This window comes from Aythya ferina, assembly GCF_964211825.1.
Source record: "Aythya ferina genome assembly, chromosome: 1".
Classification (NCBI taxonomy): domain Eukaryota; kingdom Metazoa; phylum Chordata; class Aves; order Anseriformes; family Anatidae; genus Aythya; species Aythya ferina.
Genome location: NC_140296.1, coordinates 196,001,282 through 196,026,918, shown reverse-complemented (window position 1 = coordinate 196,026,918; position 25,637 = coordinate 196,001,282). Strand labels below are relative to the sequence as shown.

At 35.6% G+C, this 25,637-nt stretch overlaps 1 protein-coding gene across 2 annotated transcripts in view; it reads left to right on the top strand.

Moving 5' to 3' along the window:
- The window catches only part of SEMA3C (semaphorin 3C), a 128,390-nt gene extending 109,544 nt beyond the window's left edge, over nt 1–18,846 (top strand). For both annotated transcript variants that reach the window (XM_084497498.1, XM_084497499.1), the window contains 6 exons: nt 3,073–3,161; nt 5,343–5,384; nt 6,653–6,810; nt 9,830–9,897; nt 13,046–13,176; nt 15,124–18,846. In XM_084497498.1, the coding sequence (XP_084353624.1) occupies nt 3,073–3,161; nt 5,343–5,384; nt 6,653–6,810; nt 9,830–9,897; nt 13,046–13,176; nt 15,124–15,537 (902 nt within the window). In that variant the 3' untranslated portion in view covers nt 15,538–18,846. The remainder of the gene's footprint in view (nt 1–3,072; nt 3,162–5,342; nt 5,385–6,652; nt 6,811–9,829; nt 9,898–13,045; nt 13,177–15,123) is intronic.
- The last annotated feature ends 6,791 nt before the right edge of the window (nt 18,847–25,637 follow it).

Genomic DNA, 25,637 nt, shown 5'->3' with positions numbered 1-25,637 from the left:
ATCGTTCTTTAGCAATCTCTTGTGTCTGGCTCACAATACAGAAGATTACAGAAGATTATCTGCTGTGAAATACACTGGAAAACAGCTCAGGCAATGCTGTTTTGCATACATCTCCTGCAGTGCGCAGTACCTCATCCTTTCCAAACTTCCTTCTGTCGCAGGAGTTTAATTCGTAGCCTTGCCATTAAATGAAATAAGCAAATAAGATTTTCAACAACACTGAGATGTACCATAAGCTTTCTGACATAAACACATAGAAATGACTTTATATCAGCTACTGTGGTTTTAATGGAGACCTCAGTTCTACTGAAAAAGGAATAAGAAAAGTTTTCTAGGCACAAATATTTGCTTTTCATGTATTTAATAAAATACTGAGCAACAGCAGCAGAACCATTTTCAGAAAGGGTGGAGAATTATAACTACATGGCCTACAAGCCATGTATTGTTAGAATTATGTGTATATATGTGTACAGGCTATTGGAATTCCTAACTCTAAGTGGTCTTATTTAATGAATAGCTTTCTGTTGCTTGCTTTCCCTCACATTAACATTTATTCTAAATGTATTAAGTTTACTAATTGCATTAAAACAATGGTGCATTCCTTTCTGCAAGGATCTGTCTCTAATGGTACAACACTGAGTCAAAGGGAATGGTAAAATAGTGATTCAAAGGGAATGAATTCTAAGGTAAACAAGTCAACTGTGTATTTTGCTGGGCTGTGACAAAAAGGTAGATATGAACCTAGTTTTCAAATAGGAAAGGTTATTAGGACACAAGGGCTTGGCGTCAGGCATTATCGGTACTTTCTGTGACGATACCCTGGAAAAATCTCCCCTCAGGTTCTGATTTCAGTTTGTGGCAATGTTTGAGGACTAAAGACAATTTAGGAATTTTAAATGTGTGGCATGCACTAATGGATCATTGAAATAAACCGGTTCTTCTGTTCTTTGGAGGCTCAGCCTCACATTCCTTTGCAGGTAGGGTCATTGTCAACAGGCTGCATACCCTGTATGTCAGGGTCACAGGTAGTTGAAACTTTGCAGGCAGCTGGAAAAAAAAAAAAAAAAAAAAAAAAAAAAAAAAAAAAAAAAAAAAAAAAAGCTGCTATGCTTTCCTGCATTCTGATGCAATATTTTAGATGGTGTGGTTTAATGTTAGGCAGAGGACATTGATAAAGGGAGGTAAAGAGGTAGAGGTGCATTTAAACTTTGTAAATTTGTGTGGGGATTATTCCCTTTAGCAGGAACAGAAATACACACATTTATGCATGCACGTGCTTCTCCTTAGCTGCAGCAAAGGATGAATCTGCAGCAGTTTAAAACTTCGGTGTTTCTTGGCAGTTAGTAAATCTCTATCAGGTTCTCATAGCTTTGCTAATACTGGCACCCAGTCTAGACCACAGCTGTGCTATCACAAGATTTAGTTTTGGTAGTTTCTTCGGAAGGAACTGGTTTATTGTGCCATTGTCTAATGAAAATAAATGTTTGCCCTAGAAAATTCTCATGAAATATTCATGCCTAATATGTCCTGTGCATGCACAATTGATAGCTACACATATTTAAATCCTCTCAGCTTTCAATTTCTCTTTTCCATTTTTTTTTTAATGACAAAATACTGCAATGTTCTCTGCAAGCAGGGTCAGGTTATTACATGTCAATATTCTAGCCATAAACCTTAATTTTTAAAATAAAATGCATGGCTATTTGCTAGCTTCCTCCAGGGAAATAAGAAGATGTAAATTATTTACTGCAACCAACTTGCCCCACAGCTCCAGCTACGGAATTTTGTCAATGACCTTAAAAGCAAAAGCGAAATTACACTTTTTCAGTTTATGTAGTCAGTATCGTGGATTGTCAAACAGGAAGCTCAGATTTCCTTTCACAAATTCGTAAAAATACACATAGATACTTAACTATATTGTGCTGTGCTAGTGTTTTACTAACCACACAAGGCTATATTGCTCATATAATTTTTGAAGGCCAAACAAAATCTATACCATGTGTTCTCATTCCTCAGAATCAATATTGAGCAAATAAATTTATTGTCCTCAGGCTAATTTCCAGACCTTTCAGACAAGAGGAATTTTTTCTGTTGTACTTCTTCCCGGTAAAAATACCACATGCCTGTTCTTATGATTCTTCACAGTCTGCCTTTTCTGCCACATCAGAAATCCTTTAGTAGATGTCTCAGCCTCCACAGAATATCTTCCATCCCATAAGTTCTTTCCACATAAATTCACTAAATCATTGATTGTCTCACTCATAGCATCTACTTGTAGAAACATCACCATTGCCCCATACATCTTGTTTCTTACTTACTCCTTCAACCTGAATGGATTTGGAAGTTTGAAAGTGTATTTTGACAAGGTACTATAAAAGAGTAGTTACAATATTATCATCTTGAATTTTCTTTTTTTTTTTTTTTTTTTCACATGGACCAAAACAATAACTCCTACTAATATATAAACAATTTAAGTATTGTTTGACTTTCTTGGGAAAAAAAAAAAAAATCATTATTTTTAGAAAGAGATTGAGGATATTCTAAGGAATAATATTCTAAGGAATATTTACCTCTCTTGACATCAGTTGTCATTACATATTATTATTGAGTGTGAATGTACTTCAATTACACAATAGCTGTTGATAGTGCCGTGTTTTTACTGCAAGGTCATTAGGATAGATACTGCCTCTATCTGTGTGTTATAACAATAATAACAGCTGTTATTGTTATTATTGTTATGTAAAATAGTTACTGATTTTGATTGATCTTTTGGGGTAGAGTGGTAGTAATAATGTCACTTTCTCCAGTCTTACTGTGACTTCTTCAAATTCTTCTATGAGAACATTACTACATGTCCAAGTTATCCTCAATCTGTGACTTCTGAAGGAATCATCTCATAATTTCATCTCGTGTTTTCTCACCCCAAACACAAGAAGTTAATGAACATCTTTTCATATCTTACTCTATGTTATAGTGCTTACTTTGATGGTTTCTTTTCATACCTGATAATGTTTATTATTTTCTTTCTCTCTCTCTATGTCACGTGGTTTGACTTTGTCTCATCTTTTCCAGACCAAGGAACTGTACAAAAGGTTGTTGTCTTACCCACCAACTTCTCTGCAAGTGGAGAACTCATTTTAGAAGAACTGGAGGTTTTTCAGGTTTGTCTTTCTCCTGCATACGCATTTTCCAATGTGTATGTTCGCACAAACTCTTTGTTCTAATAGGCTTTGGCAAGGGCAACTATGACTTGATAAAAGATAAAACAAATGAGCATACTGTCAACTTGATACCCACCCAAAGTACGATATAAAATGTCAGCTGTTATGAAGACTGTAGTTAGGCTTAAATCTTTTCCTTTTTTTTTCCCCTGTTGTTTCTCTCTTCTTTTTTTTTTTTAATTATTTTTTAAGTTGTCATACTAGATAGAAGGATTTTTACAATAACATTGTATATTCTCGTAATGTCATAAGGGCTGCCTGAAGGCAACTTTTATCATTGGTATCACATACTGAGACTGTCACTATTTACAGATGAAATCTAAGATTTTTATACATTGATTATCTGTTAATCTTCCTGATTCCAGGCTGCAGAATTAAAGCAAACTAGTGTGGGTTTTGCTCCCATTCTTCAAATCCTCTAGAGTAGCAAGCTTAACACAACATAAAAAAAAAAGAAACACAAACAACTACAGGGAAAAATAAGGGAATAATATCAATCAGTCTGGTATGTAGCAGCTTGTAATAACCTAAAGAAAATGTTCACCACCAATTTGAAGAAACCTTTTCAAATTTTTGAATGGGCTGTTCTTAAAATAAGTAGTCTTAGGGCAAATGGTAATTATGCAGCTACAAACTAAGTTAAGGGTTTTATCATTGCCTTTCTCAGTTTCATTGAGGGGATACAAAAAGGAAAATGTAAGATTTTTATCTAGACAGACAAGAAAAACAATTTATCTAAAACATGAAATGCTTTTTTATCAATCCCCCCAAAAGGTATAATTAGTACTCTTAGCCTTTTGCTAAATACTTCCCTTTGGTAAATATACATGTGAGTATCATTACTTAGAGCACCATTTGCCCAAGTATTATTTATTCCATTTACAGCAAACAAATTGTTGGGGTGGGAGGAATCCTGACCCTAAACCTCATTTCTGGGGCTCTGAGCACAGAACTTTTTATCCCGAGCCTACAAAATCATAATTTCTGCTGTTGCAGTCTGTGTGGGCACTGGGGCAGTGTTGAGCCTTTTGATGAGTCTTACAAAGAGAGGGGGAATGAGATCACCAGATATGTGCTAGTAAATGTCGAGAGTAAGCAAAGCACAGATTCCTTTCCAGAGTGTAAGCAAGAAAAGGAGAATGTGGCATCAGATCCAATGTTGCATTGGAACTTGAGTCTCCAGACACTACAGTCATAAAATATAGCAGCTCTAAAAAACCTTTGCCAATTCACATGATTCACAGCCAGTTTTTTTAGTCCTGGCCTCCCCTCTATGCGTGTAGTCCACTGCAATTAATCCAGACCCACCGTTATGGCTTTCCTTTCTGACTGAGCAATTGCTAAATCTTAAAAACATGCTGAACATTTTTATTACCATCATTTTTATCATTTGTTTGGATGATAATAATGAATTACTTCACTTGCTTGAGGCAATGAACGTGATAATTCCTTATCCAGCTCTTTAAGGTTTGGTTTGGACACCGACAACAAATGACTCCAGTGACGACACACAGTAGTATACAGCAATGTCTCTGTGAACAGAACATTGAATAACACACATGCCATTTTTAATATTCTAGTCATTGATAAACTGAAAGAATGTGTTGGCTGGCAACCAAACTCTATGCACTGTAGATAATGTTTAGGAGAAATGTGACATTCTTATCTGTATCATGTGATAAATATGCATGAGCATATTTATGTATGATTTTTCCATATCATCATTTTCAAAGGACAATTTATTTATTTATTTATTTGTTTGCTTGTTTATTTATTGCAAAGTCAGAGTAATGGCTTCAGAGCACATTACTTCTGTATTGTTGAGGTAACACAAATGCAGGTGTACAAAAAATCACCTATACACGTGATGAATAATAACGCTGTTTATTTCAACTAGTACCTTTACTGATACATTCATTGTATTTATGTAAATTTTTATAGTTTTGAAATAGCAAAAAAGTAGTATGCGTGTTTGTGGGGTTTTTTTCTTTGTTTTCCACAATGTAGAAAGTTATAATTTTATTAGATATAACTTTGTCTTTATTGAACTTTAAATATAAATGTTGGGAGAGTATTAACAAGTTAGTCTTTGTAAAAGTGGTTTGTAATTTTGTCTTTCAGAGTAATTCTCCTATAACAACAATGAAGATCTCATCTAAAAAGGTAAAGAGAAGTGGGATGCTTACTTAACGCTTAATAGAGAAACAAATTGACTTAAAGATGTTAAAAGATCAGTTGTAATGTATCATAATAAATATATACAGGAGATTTTCCCTAATTACTATGGAAAAATATGACCAAAACTTTCATGAGCTTTTTATCTGCCCCAGAGCCACTAGGATAAAATAATCTATATTAATAATTTATCATTTCTAATTCACTGAAAGTGGAAAAAAAAAAAAGAAAAAAAAAAAAAGAAAAAAAAAAAGCAAGTAAGGAAAAAAAAGTACTGAAAGATGAAATTTGTCCTCCATTTCTTTTCATAGCTCCTAAATAAAACCTTTCTTTTAAAAGTCTGGCTTAAAATGCAGTATTAGGTCTATAGAGAAATTGTACATATCTATCTATTAGTAATAATGATGGTAATAGGAATGATAAAAATAGTTGAGAAGGTTTCTAATGAATTGTCTAACACACAAACTTAAAATAAATATTTCACGATTTTGCAAACAACATGTTACTCGATATTTCACAAAACTAAGAAGTAAACACTATCCACAATTCACTGAATCAAATTCAGTGCAATTTGATAGTTTTATGACCAAAAGATAAAGAGTCACTATTTGTTGTTTGGTTGGTTTTTGTTTTTGTTAATATTAATGTGTAAAAATCATTGATGAATTGGTTCTGAGTAAAAGAGATACTTTGGCCAGATTCCAGTTATGACCTATTCAACTTTGAACGTTCTTTGCAAAAGTTCTCATTTAATATAAAAATTCTATTGGCTTATTTTTCTAGGTACTGATGCTATGAGAATTTGGTCCAAAGCATCAACATAATCTCTAAGATTTATGCCTTGAAAATGTATGAACTGGAGAACCCAATTATTAACTCTTCATAATATTTATTAATGTGACTATATGCAGAAAAACTAATTAGGTAAAAGACCAGTAGCCCTCAGTCATTAAGAACCAAGTTTTAAAGTCTGAACAATATTAATTCAGCCTGCCTGCCCCAGAATGGAACAACAACAGACAAAGTCCAAAAACATTAACATTCTCTGGTGTTTCCAAGTGTTTTGTAACAGGAAGGTGGAAACGGTCCTGATCACCTGGGAAATTTCTATTTATTTAGGCTTTATATTTATTAGTGGCTCCTGTTGTGGTCTTGAGTTTATTCCAAAATTAACTCAAAGGTTTTTTGGTATGCGAGTTGAGTCTTAGGTGAAGCTCCTCCACATCTGAAATAAATCTTTCCATTTCATTCTACAGCAACAGCTGTATGTGAGCTCAGATGAAGGGGTCACCCAGGTATCCTTGCACCGCTGCCACATCTATGGGACTGCCTGTGCTGACTGCTGCCTAGCCCGAGATCCGTACTGTGCCTGGGATGGCAACTCTTGCTCCAGGTTTTATCCCACAGGGAAAAGGTGAGCAGCCCTGTGAAATCTGCAAGGTTCCTTCCTATTCTCTATGAATAAGTTTTTTATGCTGCTATGTAGCTTGGAGCCTTACAATATGATGTGAGATGTCATTCCTTTCAGAAGCAAATACAAAGAAAACATCTGTATCTATTGTGCTTGGCTCTGTTCATTGTTCATTACCTAGGAGTTTGTCTTGTTTGTCTTTTAATATTTAAAGTAATGGATGGAAAAATTAAAAAAAAAAAAAAAAGAAGAAGAAGAAAAAAAAAGCTATTCCTAATTATAAATATTAATCTCTACGTTTCACACACACAAAATCAGTGAAATATTTGTTCCCTTTATTTAAATTCAGTCACTCACTATGGATGTAATTAAGATAACCTTAAATACAGCAAGATTGGTTGTCGAAGGGATAAAGTGTTGTGGTTTTTTGTTTTGTTTTGTTTTTTTCTTCCTCACTTGTTCCTAAGTGAGAAGAAGTGTTTCCAGGGAAATTTCAGGCAAATGTGATTTCCATGTAATGCCTGCAATCTTGGAGATTTTTTATTTATTTTTTTGACATGAGATTTATTAAAGCAGATAGGGAAAGCAATTTATCTTTAATTTATAACAGAGCTAATAGTCCATCTCGTAATTCTTATGCAAAACAGGAGCCTCTTTCCTCCTCCTTAGGGAAATATTTAATAGCAGAGGGTTGTAGTAAGCTTTTGTATTTGTAAGATTTCACATCATGTACAAAGAATATACAATGAAGTACTACCACAGAGGAGACAGAGCTTTCAGTTACATGTCAGAGCTTTGGCTAGTTTGAGTCCCTGTGCTCACTCCCTGCACCTGGGCTGCAGAAATGCAGAAGTCCAGATGCTGTGGACATACTATACCTACATGGGGAAAGCTGGTAGACAGAAACAGGCAAAGCTTGGCTATGCTCCAGTGACCCAACCAGTTGATGACAATGGGATCCCTTGGGATCACGATTACTTTTATCATTACAACCTTTTCTTGAATCATTCCTCATTTCACATAAAAAATGTAAAGCCCAGCGTGGTCATATAACAGTAAAAGATATGGTACAATATCCGTGTTTTTACTGCTTTCACATATTATATTCAGCTTCCAGTCTGAGAACTGACTGTTTTCTTCCATGGAGTAAAGGTCAGAAGACAAGGGTGGAAAGAAAAGGAAAATCTCCAAGTCTCAGGTCACCTAACTCCTACACTGACATAGTCACTGAAAAATAATGAGCAGTCAGGTATACCCAGCCTGTACAGTTTCCAGTAGATTTCTTGCCATTCTGTGTATACACCATGGTTATTTCCACTGGGGCTTGCTTCCATGATGACATTTTGTCTTCAGTTTGCTTTTTATAACAAACAAAAATAAACACCTAAAATTGTATGGGAAAAAAAGTACATATATATCTGTTTTTACTATGTGAAGCAAATGACTAGTCCTGTTACCTAACAAGAGAGATTATGAAGAAGAAAACTTTGGTGATCAGAGCCAAATCCCATTGTCTAGACAGTATTATCTTTCTGCTGTACACATTTGCTCATTTGCTTCCTTTGACACTTCTGTCTCCCATGATTTACTGTGTCTTCTCATCCAAATTGATTTACCTCAAGACACCGGAGAGTATCTTTATTTTCAAAACACCACCATATCAGCCATGTTTGGATAAATATCAGACTTAAAGTTTAGATTCTCAGAACTGCTTAATGTCACCAGCATACAATTTCTGATGGAGTGGAGCATCTCAGGGTAGCACAGAAATCCTGAAATTCACTGAGAAATTCTCCATTGTTTCCTCTGACTCACATAAGCAGCTCACACAGGTTAAAATCCTAAGGCACAATATGAAATACTTTTGGTGTTTACCATCAAAAATATACGTGGAATGTCAGAAACTACTCCTTTGAAAGATTGCCTTTCAAATGTTTCCTCTTAAAACAATCCAGTGAAAGATCAGGTGACAAAGGATTATAAGGGCTGTCTCTCATTGTTTGTGCAGTTCATGGTATAACGTGACCAAAGAGGCATCACCCTTAACCCAGCAATACTGGAGCTCCAGGGGCTTTTCATGGTTTCTTATCTTATGAGTCATAAATGAATAGTTCAAAGCATGGCTGTTACATACCCCAACAGCATCCCTTCACAACAACATGTTTTTTCACTGAGCTTGATAAATATTGATCTAATTTACAGAATTTTCAGTAAATGAAATAATGTATCTTAAGAATAAAAATTCAAGTTCTAGATTTTCATGCACTGAATTCTGTGAACAGTGACCTCCTAGCCAAAGAGGACTAAAATTCCAGTATGCCCAATCCTAGTAAGCTCCTCAACTACTTAACTACATAATCATGATTTTACATCTAACATTCATATAATATAACTAAGCCCCATTTTAAAGTATTTTGAGACTTGGTGAGTTTGAATATATTTGGAAAGAAAGGAGGTCATGTGCCCTCATGTAAAGGACAGAACTGAATCTTAATTCACCATTCTGGTTGAATACTTCAGTTACTCTGCTACGATGGTGGCTAAAGGCACTGAAAATAAGGTGTCTGGCAAAATCAAGGAGGGAACATGTCCTACATTATGATTTTCTGCTGGTGCTTTAGATATGAGATCTGTGACTCTTCTACAATCCATTCTTATGTGCCTGCCTTTTTGAAGACCTCTAGCTTCATTCAGGGGTTCTGCCTCTAAATGTTAGGTCTTGCATCACTAAACCTTTTATGCATTATCTCTAACTCTTCCATCTCTATGCCTTCATTGCAAAACTACTTTACCAACCTAAAGAACAACTGTTCTATGAAATTCTTCAAAATGATTATTCATTTAAACAGTATCTTCTCTCTAGCATCCCTGGCAGCAGAAAAGTAGTCTCAGAGTAGGTAATGAACTATCCCTGAAACCTAATCTGGTTTAAAAAAAAAAAAAAAAAAAAAAAAAAAAAAAAAAAGTTTATTTGTTGTGTACCTACCTTGGAATAACAGTTTGTGTTTATAAAATATTTCAGGAGGAGTCGCAGGCAAGATGTGAGACATGGAAACCCTCTGACTCAGTGCCGAGGTTTCAACCTGAAAGGTACAATAATTTAGAGATCCTTGTGCTATATAAAGAACATATGGCTTTCCTTTATATGATTCATTACAGCTCATATTATCTGTGTGGTTTACTGGTAAAGCATAATTATTTTCCAAGTCTAAGTTTTTCCTTGCAATTACATGAAACCTGCACATATGATAAAAAATGATGAACTGTGACATATAAAGTTCAGCGTACATGAAATGAGAAGCTGATAGTGTTGATTAAAAACAGGTACAGTAAATTTGAGGCCATATTATGTTTTGGGGAACATCTTTCAGCAAACAGGAGGTTCTAGACCTACATTTTGACTTATCATTATTCATTTCTTCCTTTACATGGAAAATCAAACGGCTTCAAATCTCTTTATAAAAGTTCCTTATTTCCAGCTGTGCAACTCTTTTGCCAGCCTGGCACAATGTGGATAGATAGTGGAGACAATGATCTGCCCTCCCAGTTCTCACTTTCATCAGATTTCTAGGCACCAGCCAAATATGGCCAAAGTCATAGTCAGAGTAGATACACATAAAAGAAGTTTAATCCTTTTTAACCCCATGCCTGTATGAGCCAGCGAGTGGCAAACTATGCCATCAAGCCACAGTCCTGTGTTAGAGAATGATACTTCTTCCACTTCTGTTTCTGAGCTTGTGTTCAGTAAGTGTGTTCTCATCTGTTCCAGCTGGAGATGAAATAATAGATCTCACTCTAAATTTTTGATTACATTTTTAATTGAATAAAAGAAGAATGTTTAAAGAGTTACATGTCAAAGGTTCAGTCAATCATAATTCCACTTAAATGTTGGGGTTTTTTTGGGTCCCAGATAATCTCCTGGAAGAAAACAGACCACAACAATCAGACAGGCATAGAACCTTCAGGCCAAATGTGGCTAACTCTTTTCTAGCTTCCAACCCACAGCACCAGTGGGTCTTTCCCCATGATTCAGTATTAGGTCATTTATATGAAGCTTGATTGCTTGAACAGATTAATTACAAAAGATGACCCCACCTGCTCAGTATGTACCTGAGCTCTAAGATATTTATATTGAAGCTAAGGCTTTAAAACATGAAGTACATGAAGATCTTTGTGTCCTACCTTGTGGGCATATGCAGTTACCACCCACCTGCTATCTATCCCAAGGACGGGTGTCTCTTCTTTCCATGTGGAAAATGTGAGAAAGTCAGCTGTCTGCATTTTGGGCTGAGAGGAAATAAACACTTAAACTTTGACACGGGAGTCTTATTTTCCAGACTTTTTTTTTTTTTTTTTTAATATGGCTGTATTTATAGATTTATATGTTTTAGCAATTTTAAAGGATGTTTTGGTGACAACAGTATTGTGTAGGTAGGTGACAGCATCTTCTTCTGTGGAAAAGAGAAAAAGAAACAGCAACGTGGAATCTTTCAAAATATAATTCAAGCCATTTATAGAAAAACTATTATTCTAGGGAGAAAATTGAAACCTACCTAAAAGACAAAAGGGTAGAGAGTTGGACAACGAGAATAAATCTTAAAAGTTCATAAGGAAGACTATGAAGTCTTGAGACTAAGTCTTTAAGCATGATAGGTTGCATGCCTTAGAATTCTCAGCTTGTATATAAAAACATTTTTAGCACATTGCTATTTTTAAGAGATTGTCAAGAACTAAAGTGTTTGTAATACCACTTTTCAAATGTTCCATGAAACACTATAATACTTCTACACTTGTTTTATACCTTATGGCCACTAGAGAAATTCATTTATATTCTCTCTTTCTTTTAGCATGTATAAGTGGGAGGAGGATGGTCTAATCAAGAAGTTAGATATGTATTGATCAACTGAATAGATTTTTTTAAAATGCATTTGTTATACCTAGTCCCAGTGTATATAAGTTGTGCTACAACTCTAATTCTCACCATGTTTCGCAGCTACAGACAAACCAGCCCACAGACAAACTCTTTGCTAGTTTGTGGTCTTTGAATGCAAAATATTTCTACATTATTCTCCTAAAAAAAAAAAATACAACTGATCTTTTTACAACTTAATAAATGTGTTAAGAACTTGCAAGGACTAAAAGAAAAAACCTCCTTCATTTAGTATCATTACAATTTCACATATCATTTGATTAAAAAAAAAAAGGATGAAAAGAATGGGAGATACAGGGTGAGCAAAACCAGTCTTAAGACTGCAAAACCACAGTCTGATTTTAAACATACAAAATTCTATGTATGTGCATTTCTCACATTATTTTGTATTCATTGCTCCTTTGTCTAAATAAATAAAAACATAATAACTTTTATTTTATATATGATGTAAGCTTTTAAATCTGGAAATATACTGTTTTCAGGACAAATACTATAATTTAGTGCAAACAATGAAAATCTGAAAGTTCCTATCAGTAACTACCAAATGTTCATCTATCACAATTATGAAGGGTCACAACAAGTCTAAGTGATGACATACACTCAGCACTTGCCCAGGTGTTGCTGGAGCGCTATAAATTTGACCTGTTCTCAGTTGCTGGCCTAAGTATTTATTGAATTTCAGATTTAGAACCAGGTCCTTTCCTAGAAGGAGGCTTTGTAAGAGAAGTGGATGATTGGCAGTCAAGTCTGCCCTCTCTTGCCTCCCTGTGATACTGCATGACCACTGTAATAGATGGAGCTGTCTTTAATTTAGGTCATTATGTATTTTTATTCACAACAACAATATTACCCTAATTTGTAAACTGTGAAGTGTGAAGAAGTGTATAAAACACTTTGTTTTTCTTTTGATGGTTCCAGAGAGGTGGTCTTTTCTTAGTAGAGAATGAAGTATTTCTGGGAAGAATATGCCTGAGATCAGTTACCCCATCAGCAAGCAGAGCTTTCCAGGCAGGACTCAACTCAATAGAAACATCTAGATATGCATTTGCCTGCCAGCCCACAGGTATTGAGTTTCTCAGAAAAAGATCATGTCCAAGTGTAAAGACCAATAGTTGGAACTAGCTGTGATTCTTTACATTTCATTTATTTTCTTTGAAAATCCTGTTCCTTAAAATACTAGTTATCTGTTATTTTAGGATCAGATATACCTCACTGGACCTATATTGCAAATAGTGCAAACACAGTTTGTTTTTTTCTGTATAAAACTAGCATTTACATTATCCTGACCTGTCTTCTTTTCCTTTCTAGCCTACAGAAATGCAGCAGAAACAGTTCAGTACGGAGTGAAAAACAACACCACCTTTCTTGAATGTACACCCAAATCTCCTCAGGCTTCTATTAAATGGCTGCTACAAAAAGATAATGACAGGAGAAAAGAGGTGAGTAATGTTAGCAATAGCTCAGTAAGGGACCTCAGTCAGTATCTAATCCACATCCCAGACCAAGGCAAAATGGTGTTTGTGTTTTCATCAGACTCTCCAGTTACATTGAAGCTGAAGAATGTGTGTGGATGCAGGACACTGGCCAGCACTTTACTTGTATAAGTCAACGCAGAGATTTCAGTATGACTGGAAGGCACTTAACTCCTCAGCTCTGCCAACTTCTATCAAAGCAGAATAGTTATCAGAAAATACCCTAAACGTAGGGAACCAGTTAAGGAATTTTTCCTTCACACCTTGTTAATTGCAAATGGAAAGTTTGCAGCACTCAGGTCTTACTATTGATCTGAGGAAACAGGCATAAAAGCAATAAGCTGTATAAAGTTGAGGAAGAAGTCTGCATGCAGCAGCCTTTCTGTGCTATTGAAGAGATAAAAGGCAAAAGTGGGAGAAATGTGAAAGGTTTCTTTAGCAAGAACACGTATTGACAAAAGTATTTCCCCACCATGCTGCAATCACATTTTCCATTACTGCACTCTCTAAGGCTCTCAAGTTTCAGCACTGCAATATACGGTATGATTGTTTATGAAGAATGTGTCTTTCTTAAGTAATATTAAAGTGGAAAACTCCATTTAAAATCCAAGGCAGTTACTGTATGAATAAAAAGGAATAACTTTTGTAAGTAAAAAAATAATGAATATGGTGTCTGTTGATAGATTATAAATACTGAAAAGCATTAATCTCATATCAGGCCATTTTCCAAAATCAGAGAAGATTTACAAAGCCTCTTACTGAGTTTTTCATGCTGATTCTCTCATGCACTGTTCAAAGACTAGAGCCATGTCCTGCCAATCTAGGTGAAATTCTTTAACCTGTTGCTTCAGAAGAACAGCTTCCTTTTTTTTTTTTTTTTCCTGATGTTCAATAACAGTATTAGAAACAATCCAGTTTTAAGTAGCAACAAACTAAATCAATGACAAGATTAATTACTTTTCAAGCTAAAATGAATCTCTTGGGTTGCTGAAAATCTTACCTCTACAATGTCTAAAAAAAAAATTGCAATAACAGAATAGCATAATAAATGCATTGGATCTCAAGAGGGTCAGGTATAATGCAAAGTGCAGTGTCAAAATAGAGAAATAATTCATTAAAATGCCAGAACTGGTATTCTTGCACAGTGGGTTAATTTTTATTTCACAGCTGATATGCTAAGAGACACGTGCAGTATCATTTATAATCAGATTATAGCTCAACAAAATATCATAACTTGCTTTCTTTAGATGATGTTACTATTTCCTGGGACTGTCCAAAATCTGAAACCAGAAAGAAAATAGGAGAGTAGAAAAATTACTCTAGGTTTCCAATGAACCAAGTCCCAGCTGATGCTATTGTGAAGAAAACTTTTTTATCTGGCTTTAAACTCCACAGTTCAAAAATAGTTCTTCAGAGTTAGCCCCAGAAACCTACCAGTCAAAACATTTAACCAGAAGCTACCTTCAGACAGATCAACCTTTGGCCGAATCCTGCACCTGTCTTCCATGAAGTTTCAACGGCAGTGTCTGATTCTGGAAGGAATGGTTGCAGGGATATAACCTTGGCAAATAAAGTTCATTTTCTCAGCTTCTCTGCTTGAACATTATAAAAACTTGTCTTTCATGTAGTATCCAGATTGACATTTTTGTCTTCATCTCAATCAAATCTACTGTAGCATAATGAATACAAATATTAAAATTATTTTCTTCAGTGACACTTAACCTACTTTGAGGTAAGTTCTGTCCTAACATTAGCAGGAATGGTGGTCACTGTGATGCATGATAAAGCAAAATATAATACATTTAAGAAACCCTTAATAAAGAAAGAGGCATTTGAAGCCTTAGCCAGGAGGTCCAATACTGCGTTGTTCTGTAACATTCTTGAAAAAGTTCATTCTGTCTTTCCTCCCTTTAGGTCAAGCTGAATGAGAGGATCATAGCTACTGAGCAAGGACTTCTCATTCGCTCTGTCCAAGACAGTGACCGAGGGCTTTATCACTGCATTGCAACAGAGAACAACTTCAAGCAAACCTTAGCAAAAATCAATTTCAAAGTGCTAGATACAGAGATGGTGGCCTTCGTGACTGACAAGTGGTCCCCTTGGACCTGGGCCAGCTCAGTGCGAGCACTGCAGTTCCACCCAAAGGACTTTGTGGGAGCTTTCAGCCACTCAGAAATGCAGATGATTAACCAGTACTGCAAAGACAGTAGACAGCAAAGTCAGCAGAGGGAAGAATCCCAGAAGATGAGAGGGGACTACAGTAAACTAAAGGCCCTTATCAATAGCAGGAAAAGTAGAAATAGAAGAAATCAGTTACCTGGATCTTAATTTTATTTTGTAGTAGGAGATATCTTTGTCCTCACTGTAGGAGGCTTATATTTATCTATTGAGAACAAATTTGAGCAAATATGACGAGAAATAAATGATATTACAACAAGCTTCAGAAAGCATCATCCTCCCAATAAAATGCAGTGTAACTTAACTAAAGAAAAGATGTGGAGAATTTTCATTCCTAGATGCTTAACAGCACTAGATTATGCTCTGTCCTAGAAGCAAACTGAGTGTTCTTAAACCAGATTCACATTCAACATCTCAGTATTTAATTATTGTTGAACAGAAATTGTTACAAAATCAATGCATTATCTTGCAACTTTGGAACTGTACTAAACAGATTGGTGGTGGAAGAATCTGGGTTAAGATGCAAGCTCAAAGTAAGATGGTACTAAGATTTCCTTGCACTGCATTCATGAACATGAGTTTCTACTTGTTTACTGTTCTATACTGGGTTTACAGCTTTCACTCATTGTTCAAATCATGTGAATGCGTGCAGATAGGAAGCAAATATAGTAGAAATGTTTCATTCATTCAAAGGTCAAATGAAGGAATGAGTAGAAGAAAAAGAGAAAAAAGCTTTATATACTTTATCAGAGGAAACACTGATTATTGTGCATAGTATGAGTTGTAATAAATTAATGAGTCTGGAATGTAACTTAAAATATCTCTGCTCATATTGATTTTTATAAGATTTCCTATAACATGACATAGCTTTGTAAGCGGCACACGCCACTTACAAGCCAAGATAAGAATGTTCATTTATACATACAATTTTGAAAAACACCTAAGTGTCTTGGGTATTTTAGCTATTTTCAAAGAATTACACTCCAGTTTTTTTCAAAGGTCAGAATATGGGTATACAGTACAATGTTTACTCAAAAATTGTATTTAATCTGCTTCACAATTTATTTGGTCTACAATATAGAAGCAAGTCAGAAATGTCTTTGAAAATTTCAAAACATTATTTTTTCAGCTGGTTTCTCAAAGTTGCAAACATAGTATCTAGAATTACTAGAATTAAAGCATTTTCATTTTTCACTCTTTATACCTTCCTCTTTTTTTTTTTTTTTGGTTGGTTGGTTGGTTGGTTTTCTGCTGAAAAGAAGATCAGGAGAAGAAAAAAAAAGAAAATAAAAACTAAAAAAATATGTTTGGGTCAAAAAACTAAAATTTTGAGAGGGATGTTTAAATAGAAATATTTTTGTTTAAGAAGCAACTGTCAGTTCTAATGAAGTATGTCTATTGAAAATTGGTTACATGTGCATCATCTAGCCTGGGCAAAACAATCGCGTCCTTCTGAGCAACACTGATGCCAAAAGATAGGGACAAATGTTCATTGTTTTATTCTGTAAGAGTGTTCTGGAAGCCACTGGGTTTGTTTACAGGAAATAGTAGGGATTAAATGTGTGTGACTACCTTAGAAAAACTTTTATTACATGATATTTTTATGATGGTATGCAACAGTATAAGCTAATTAACTATTCTGTTCAATAAATAAATGAATAATAAATAAATAAATACACTTTCTAAAAAATCACCTAGTGAAAATAACTTCTGAGCCCAGTGCAGGTAAGAAAAAGTTAGCTCCAGCCAGTAACATGGATACTGTATTTAAAACACAGTTCTGAAAAATTTAATGGATGCTAGTTGTAACTCTTGGGCATTATTTCGATTCTATACTGGGCATAACTCTACAGGATGTAGGAAGACACCTCAGCCAGTGTGATTTAAGATCCAGTGCAATGGAGTTAACTCTGTTATTAAGGTGATACCATAGTTTGATATGTCAGATCATCACCACCTGATGCAGAATAGCTGGGAAATGGGTCATGATTTATCAAACTACTTGAACACTTGAACCTGAGACCCTTTGATGCTTTGATGCTCTTGGACATGCTTAGTGCTTGCTTCAAAGGGGATGGCAATGCCTGATTGTATGTTACCAGGTAGTTAAGTGTTTTCCTCAGTCAAGGCCTAAATAGAAGTTTCTGAAGTATGCAGATGTTGGTATATAAGGTCCTTCACATGGAAACCAATGGGTAAATTTTCTTTTTGATTTCTGCAATCTTGGAACCAGCCTAGAGAACTGGTGGAAAAAAAAAAAAAAAAAAAAAAAAAAAAAAAAAAACAAAAACAAAAACCTTCTGGATTGTGTAAGTTACAAACCAAAAATTGAGTGCCACAAAATGAAACTACCTCCTAGAATGACATTAGTGCATATGCTCTGTATGCTGCCATGCTCTTATTTCCCCAGCAGATTCACTGCAGAGTCAGTGTGATATTAATGTCTATTGTGAGGATCATAATTGTTTCCAGATGGAATACAGTGATTAATAAGTATTTAAGGGTGCAATTTACTCCTTAAGTGGTTAGGTACGGTGATATTTTAATAGGCCCCCATTAGGCCTCAGAAATTATAGTTACACTGTTTTCTAATAGAATATTGGCAATAAGGGATTCCGTTAAAACAATCAGCATAGCTCAGTTTCATATGATTATAAAATAATATTTTTAAAGCTGCTTCATATACCATTATTATGGTATGACTGTTTAAGGGATTATACTTAAACTAACATTTTTCCTGCTGCATGAAAACTTCAGCAAATATATAATAAGTTGCTGTCAGTGCATAACTGGTCCAAGCTTCCATGCTTTAGCAGCCTTCCCCTGTGTATAGAATAGTCAGGAGCCAGACCCTCAGCTGGTATAAACTAATGTAACGTCCTTGCTGTCCATTTAGCTACTGTGGTTTCTACCAGCTGAGGGTTTGGCCCTGAATGTACAGAATAGACAAACTTCAATTTTTATTTGTTTAAAGTAGCCCCTCTACTGTAGGTAACACCAAAATTTAGGACTGTAATATTGTTTGTGCTATTTAATACTTCCTATTTTGAGGATTACTAAATTATGTATATAATTTTATTTCTTAAAAAATACAAAAGCAAAAAGACATCTAGGCATAACTTCACAAAGTGTAAAGATATGTTCTCTGCTAAGAACTTCACCTTGTACTGATATTTTTTGATTATTATTTTGTGTAGTTTGTAAAGTTTGCTGAAATCTCGACCTAACAATGTGTTCTTTTCAGATGTTGTTGTTACTGTAGATATGCGTGTTTTATTAAGAAAATCCTGTTTTTAAAAACTGTAGGTATGTGTAAAAGTTCCTAGCATGATGAAACTGTCATTACAGTGAATATGCATTATATAGTGTGTAAGAATGAACAAAATGTAGTTTAACAGTGTTATTTAATTGAATATCTAAAATACTATTTGCCTGACAAAATAAAGGGTGTTGCAACAACTTTTTTTTTATTATTTATTTTCTCCTTTACAGATATGTTTTAAAAATAAGAAACTTTATTTCTTTATCTGAAGAACAACCCCATAGGCTTACTTAAGTCAAAGAAAATACTTGCTGTATAAGGTATTGCATCTGGTACGTTCTGAGTTCTGCTCTAGGCCACAGTGATTTCCAGGCATATCTGAGGAGTCAATGTTGAATTCTTTCAGAAAAGACCTTTTGTAAAGATTCTGCATATAAACAAGTCAACAGTTTTTCATAATAAAATAAAATAAAATAAAATAAAAGGTTTTCTACTAAGTATAAAGTATGACATAAAGAAATGTCTGACTTTTAAAAAGGGGAGTGAAATGTAAAGGCTTTATGCTTTTATTTCACTTGGAAACAAAACAAAACAAACCAACAACAAAATACATTTTGTGGAATCCTGCAAATGAAAATTTGTGGTGTTCAGCTTTTTCTTTCAGTTGGGACTCAAGGCATTTGCAAAACAGCTCCGTAGGGAAGGCATGGTGGTGGGGCTGCACCTTAGGGAGCTGCAGCTCTCTCCTGTTTCCTGGCTTGTCCTTAGAGCAAAATTACCTGCCTGACACCTACAGTACACTCCTTTTTCCTGCATCACCCAAGCAGTGTTATAATTGGTCTTCTTGTCTTCAGTTTTTCCAGATGGGTTTTAAAAAGAAAACGTAGGACCTGCTTTGGGGGGATAATAATTAAAATGTTAATGTCACAAATGCTGACCTTCACAACAAGGTTCTGGATCGTTAAACGTGGATTTTGATTTCCCAAATAGATAGACTCCTGCAAGACTTTATGAGGTGTGAGAAGGATAAGATTACCTCACTCCAGGATTTCCGTACTGGCTGGCTCCTAGATGTGCTGACACTGGATAAGTTACCTGCACTCAGGCCAGTTTGGGTCTGAAGCTGAGGTTTTGAGCACTCCCAAGTGCTGTAGGAAATGATTAGGCTCTAAAAGTCAGGGACTTAAAAGCTAGGCATTTACAGAGTTCAACACTCTGATATACATTTCACGGATCTAATCCTCTGTCTTTAAACCCTGTCCAGTCTTTTGATGATCTCTCTCCCTTCTCTTTTTCCCCACCTTCTGTATAATAATGGTTCAACCACTTATTGTTTTGATTTCTTAGCTCCAGGCAGTGGTAAAACAAATGACTTCTCAGGACATCACATATGAGATTTTCAAAGACCTAAGCTGTCTTCCTTGTCTTTCAGATTTGTTGGATTTTTATTATTATTATTATTATTTTTTTTGTTCATGTGTGAGTTCATTTTCTTTTCTTTTTTCTAATGCCAAGCCCTGTTCATTGAAAGCAGAATGTGAACCGCACACACTTTTACTTATACAGTCTATTGCGATGTGTGTGACTGCAGAATCCCTAGAGGAGCAGAAGAGCAGTGTTAGGCACATCCTCCTCTACATATCCACAAAAGCCAAGAGGGAACCAGTGAAAAATGTTGCATGCATAGGAGGCACCACTAACAACAGGATGGGTCCCAATACTGAAGAATGCTTATGGAATTAATTGTTGTCTCTAGAATTAAGTCAGTGGCTTTAATTCTGTGGAACTGAAAACAGATTAGGACACTGTGACTTTTGTCTAAAGCAATGGACTAGGTCTTGGGAGACCAATATTGCTTTATTCTTTGAGCTGCTGCCAGCTTGTTAAACCCATTCTCCTGCACCCCAAGGTGGTCCACAAAAGCCCTTTCTGCTAATCACTCATTTTCTAAATTACCTTTTTCTGCTCTCTCTCTCTCTTTTTTTTTTTTTTTTTTTTTTTTTTTTTTTTTTTTTTTTTTCCATCAGGAAACTAAGATAGCATAAGTAATAAAAATGTGCTGGCATTTAACATGTCTGATCTAAACTGAAGACTGAGATTTGAAGATGTCTTGGCATTCTGAACACTATAAGATGCAAATTCAACACAGCTGGCTCAGCAGTCAACAAATAATTACTTTACAGTGATAGACTGTCTTGTATCCCAGGACTCATTATTGGATTCTATATACTGCTTTACAGAGCAAACAGCATTCATGTATTCTTAGCACTGTATCAGCTTCATTACTGCTGATTTGAATGCCAGCCTTATAAATGAAACCGAATGTTTGCTGAGCTCTACATTCAAGACTGTTTAGGCCAAGGGGTTTCAAACTATCCAACATCTTTAAAAGGCCTGAAACTCTTTTAAAGGATTTTAGAAGGAGCAAATTAAAAAATGGTCAGTGTTGTTATCTGTGGGAAATGAGAGTCAGTAAGAAAGACTGTTTTCTAGCTGAGCAACTTGTACAGCAACATGTAGCATGGGGAAAGAGTAAGCAGAAATACATTTATTTAACCTTAGGTTCACAACTCTTTTGGATAGTTGTTTTTCCTTGGCACTTAACAGTAGTTCTGTTTCCAGTATCTGCTCTCTCTCTCTGTCTCAAAGATCCCTAAGAGACATCGGGTTTATACTTGCTTTCAAGTTCATGTCTTAGGACATAATGTCCAGGACATCCTGTCAGGCCTTTCCTCTAATAAGATATCGGTAAAAATAACATTGCATATAGTGCTATCTATGATATTTGTCTAAACAGTTTCAGAAGGTGGTATAATATTAAATAATAAATAAATAAAATTTGCATTTTTAAAACTTTGCTACGAATGACAGACGGAGAGGAACAGGGCTCCAGAAACAAAGCAATACAACATGCCACAGGTTTTGTGTCAACGCTGTGAATAGAATATGAATTGCTATTGCATGTTGTTAGATGATGGGAAATATTATTCTTTCATCTCTGAAGGCCTGATTCTTAGGAACTTACAGTTAAAGTTCACCCAAATTAATGTCATTTAACTGCTCACAGTAAGGATTTGAGAGCTTTCAAAGAGCTTTTATGCTCCTCTCAGTTTTTGTTGAAAAATCAACCATTTCCTCTTCTAAAAGCTTTTCTTTCTCTGATGTTCTCTTCCTTTTCTGTATCATCTCCTTTATATTTCCTTACCTTTCCTCAGCCAAACTCAAACTCAGAAGAGCTACTTTAACTTTTATTTACAAACCCTGTTCACTCTAATACTCTTAAATATGTTGCCTATTATAATCTTCAACAGATGTCCCATATTGTTGGTTTCATCAAGCTTCTCTGCTTCAAGGTGTCAGCTAAAAACAACACAAAATGACAACATCATCATCAACAACAACAACAAAAGAAGAATCTCTAAGATGTAAGTAGACTTTTGAGCTTAAGAACAAACATCAGAAACATATCACTTAGTAGAATGTATGTAGTAGAATGTCACACTCGACATTTGGGTATTATTTTTTTATGGTTTAAGAGTTGCATTGATTTTTGTGCTTGGGTGTTGTTTTGTTACTGCATCCAGGCTCAAAGACTTTGTTTTAGGGGACTTGAAGTAACAGAGGGTGGAGAAGTGAAATATCAATAGATGGTATTGCACAGGCTTAATCTATTTGACAGATTGCCAGTCACAAATAGATTCTGTCAAATTTCTGTGAAGATAAATTATTTTGTAACTCAGAAAGGTTTATAATCAAAAGAATTAGTCCAATCTATCCAAATGGTTACAAAGAATGTTCCTAAGATTTTTTGTTTGTTTGTTTGTGGAAAGATCAAAGGCCTTTGCCATGGAAGTTGAAGATCACCCTTACTATCACAGAAACAAAACTAGGTGCCTCCTTCACATATTCAAGACAAAAGTAATTCACAAGTTTTCTTCTCCTTCTAAGATTCCTAAGAATTAGAATTAGATATTTACCTACGCATGGATCTATCCCATGTATGGATCTTGCTTGTGCTGTGTCCTCCACCTAGCTATGTATGGAGTGGGCTATCAGGAAGTGGTTAAAGCAGAGAATAACATACCTGATGGATTTCCCAGGGCACCAGAAGTAGGGGGTTATATTTACTGCCATTTGGTGACCACATGGCCCTCTGGAGCAGCCTAGCTGTCTCCCAGCATGGGACCTGTTGTAGTGTGGTACAAATTGGCCAAGGATCCCTACATGGAGTTAGAGACAGTATATTTTCTAGTGTTGCTGGAGACCAGTTAGAGACTAACAAAGAAAGAATTGCCTTGCCAGTTTATTCGTTCCTGTCAAGAAGGCAAGCTGTTATTTTGAAAGGAGCTAACGACACGATGGCGAAAACCATATAAGCTGAACAGAAACTTCCCCTGTATCCTCCAGCCAACTGTAAAGTCAGCCAGCAGAAATCTTGGAAATGGTACAAGATTTCCTGAATTGAGAGCACTCAGGTTTGGATGCCAAGAATAAATCTCACTCTGAGGGAAACCTCTGAAGTAACTGCTGTTGACTGAGCTGTTACTGGCTGGTGAAGGCAGAGTTGAGTGTGGCAGACAGTGTCACAACTCTGCCAGATGCTGCATTCCCCTAGTCCCATTTACACCAGGTTTTGCCTTACTTGTCAGTACAGGAAGGGAGATGATGCAGTCTGCTTACTTTGCCTCAAACTGGCAACTCTGGGCCTCTCCCTTGGTTCACTCCAGCTACTTTGTGCTGTCCCAGAAAGCTGAAGCAGTCATAAACACCATTTAACTGGTTGATTAAGTCAGTTCACAGCTGCTTTTCGTCAGCAGAATTGTGCAAAGTAACCATTGTGTCTAGGCCATTAAGTCCATTTACCAGGACAAAGCACTAAGCTACATGGTTTTGGGACTCATCAGCATCCTAAAGAAAGACTCAGCATAAGAGGTGGTGCAATAACCAGGAGCGCACTGATTTTGCTTGGTAGTGACCACTTTCAGCTGTGAAATGGGAGAAGAGTTTCTGTAAATGTTTTCTGCATGCTGCACAACTGTATTTCACCAACAAGAAAGTCTTTCAGACATATCAGATATTGCACTTGAAATTTAGCTACTTGAAAGGAACAGAAAACATGTAATTCTTGACAGATCCAGAATTCAAGTCACTTTAGTGTAAAATACCCTGCGTCTTGAGCAATGTCTAACTCCTTGTCTAACATATGCCCAATTCCCATCCCCATATCTTAGAAAAGATCCAGCAAGTATTTCCTTGATGACACATTAAACTGCAGCCCAGTCCAATGTACTTCCTGCTCAGTTTCTTAGGCCAGTTTTCTGGTGAAAACTCCTGCTGATGTTAGTTACTCATCTTCGAAGCGTGAGGTCTGAAAAAAGCCTGTGGGATTTGACTTTCTGAGAAGTGTTCCTTTCCTCCTTTTTCCTGTGTCCAGTGTCTTTTGCATTTGAAATCTTTCTCACCACCTGATTGAGGGTACTTTATATCCTCTCTATAAATTCATCCCAAGTCACTGACAAGAACACTTAGGTTCTGTTTTATTTATTTTAGGTTACTATAGCCATAGTAATCATATACAAAGACATATACAAAATCAATTGCCTTATCACAAACATAAAGCAGTAAGGCAACACTCAGAAAATATTTTTAAAAAGAAAAAGAGAGAGAGAGAGAGAAATAACACAGTAATATCAAGATTTTTTAAAAATATATTTTTTGAAAATTAATTATTTTAATTATTTTTTAAAGAAATTCAATTCTTTCCGATTCCATTATTATACAGTAAAAGAGAAATTAAAATATAGAGCGGCGTTCATTTTATTTGACAAATCTTAGTCATGACTGTGATAAAGTTATTGCTCTGAGTCATCTCCATACACCAAAACACTCACATTCCTGAATAACTGAATTATTCCCTTCACCCTGAATAAGGTAAAATGGCTAAATGCCATTCAAGGTTCTCTCTTATAGAAAGAACCTATTTTTTCAGGATAGGATACAGCTCTAGATGTGCATGACTGCAATCCTGGCTGACCTGGCAGTGCTGTTTAGTCCACCCACACCCACCAATACACAGATGACATTACTGCTGGTTTGATGATACGGGACAGTAGGAACCTGTTTGCTGATTTGAAGTTGCCTTTTAAGTTGGCTAGATGGTGCTAGAGTACACTTCTGTATTATGTTAACAAGCATATGGCTCATATTCTCCTCACTGTTGATCAGTGAGTACTTGAAGCTCAGTTTTAGCTTAAAGATTGTTAAATGAGTCAGTTCTACAGTCTAGCCCTGGACCTGAAACTATTAACAATGCCCTATTAACTAAATATTAAGATGATTTTAAGAACAAAAAATAAAACTAATGCACATTTTAAAAATTCCCATTGCCACAGGGTACTGCTTTTTGACAATATCATTTTGTTTTGTTTTGTTTTGTTTTGTTTTGTTTTGTTTTGTTTGTTTGTTTCTCTGAAGGTTACTTTGTCTGTCTTAATATAAGAATTTGTATCAGTTGTGTAGTTTAACTTTCCTTTCTGCTACAAATCTTGGACTCCCTAACTCTCTTTGAAGGACACTTCTGTGCTTTTCTGTTTGTTTGTTTTCAACTCATTTGGGTCCATTGACTTGAAGAAACATGTGATGCAAGTAATATGGGAGAGCTGTAGACACATTTGTGTGCAGCCTGAATTTATATTTTAATTTGACTGGTCAGAGAATTGGTTGCAATTCAAAATAAATGTGTCATTCTAGATCTCACACTCTATTCTACAAACAGCTATCACTCTGTTCTACAAACAGCTACACACACAGAGCAACAGCTGAAATGAAAATGCAAGTCTCAGGGGATATTTAACCTCCAATTATTTTCAACTTCTCATATCATCACTGACTCCAAATTGCATATTGGCCTTTTCACAAAGATAAAAAGAGACTTTGAACTGCTGGAAAAATGAGTTACAGCAAACAAAGACAGCATGTCCCAACATGG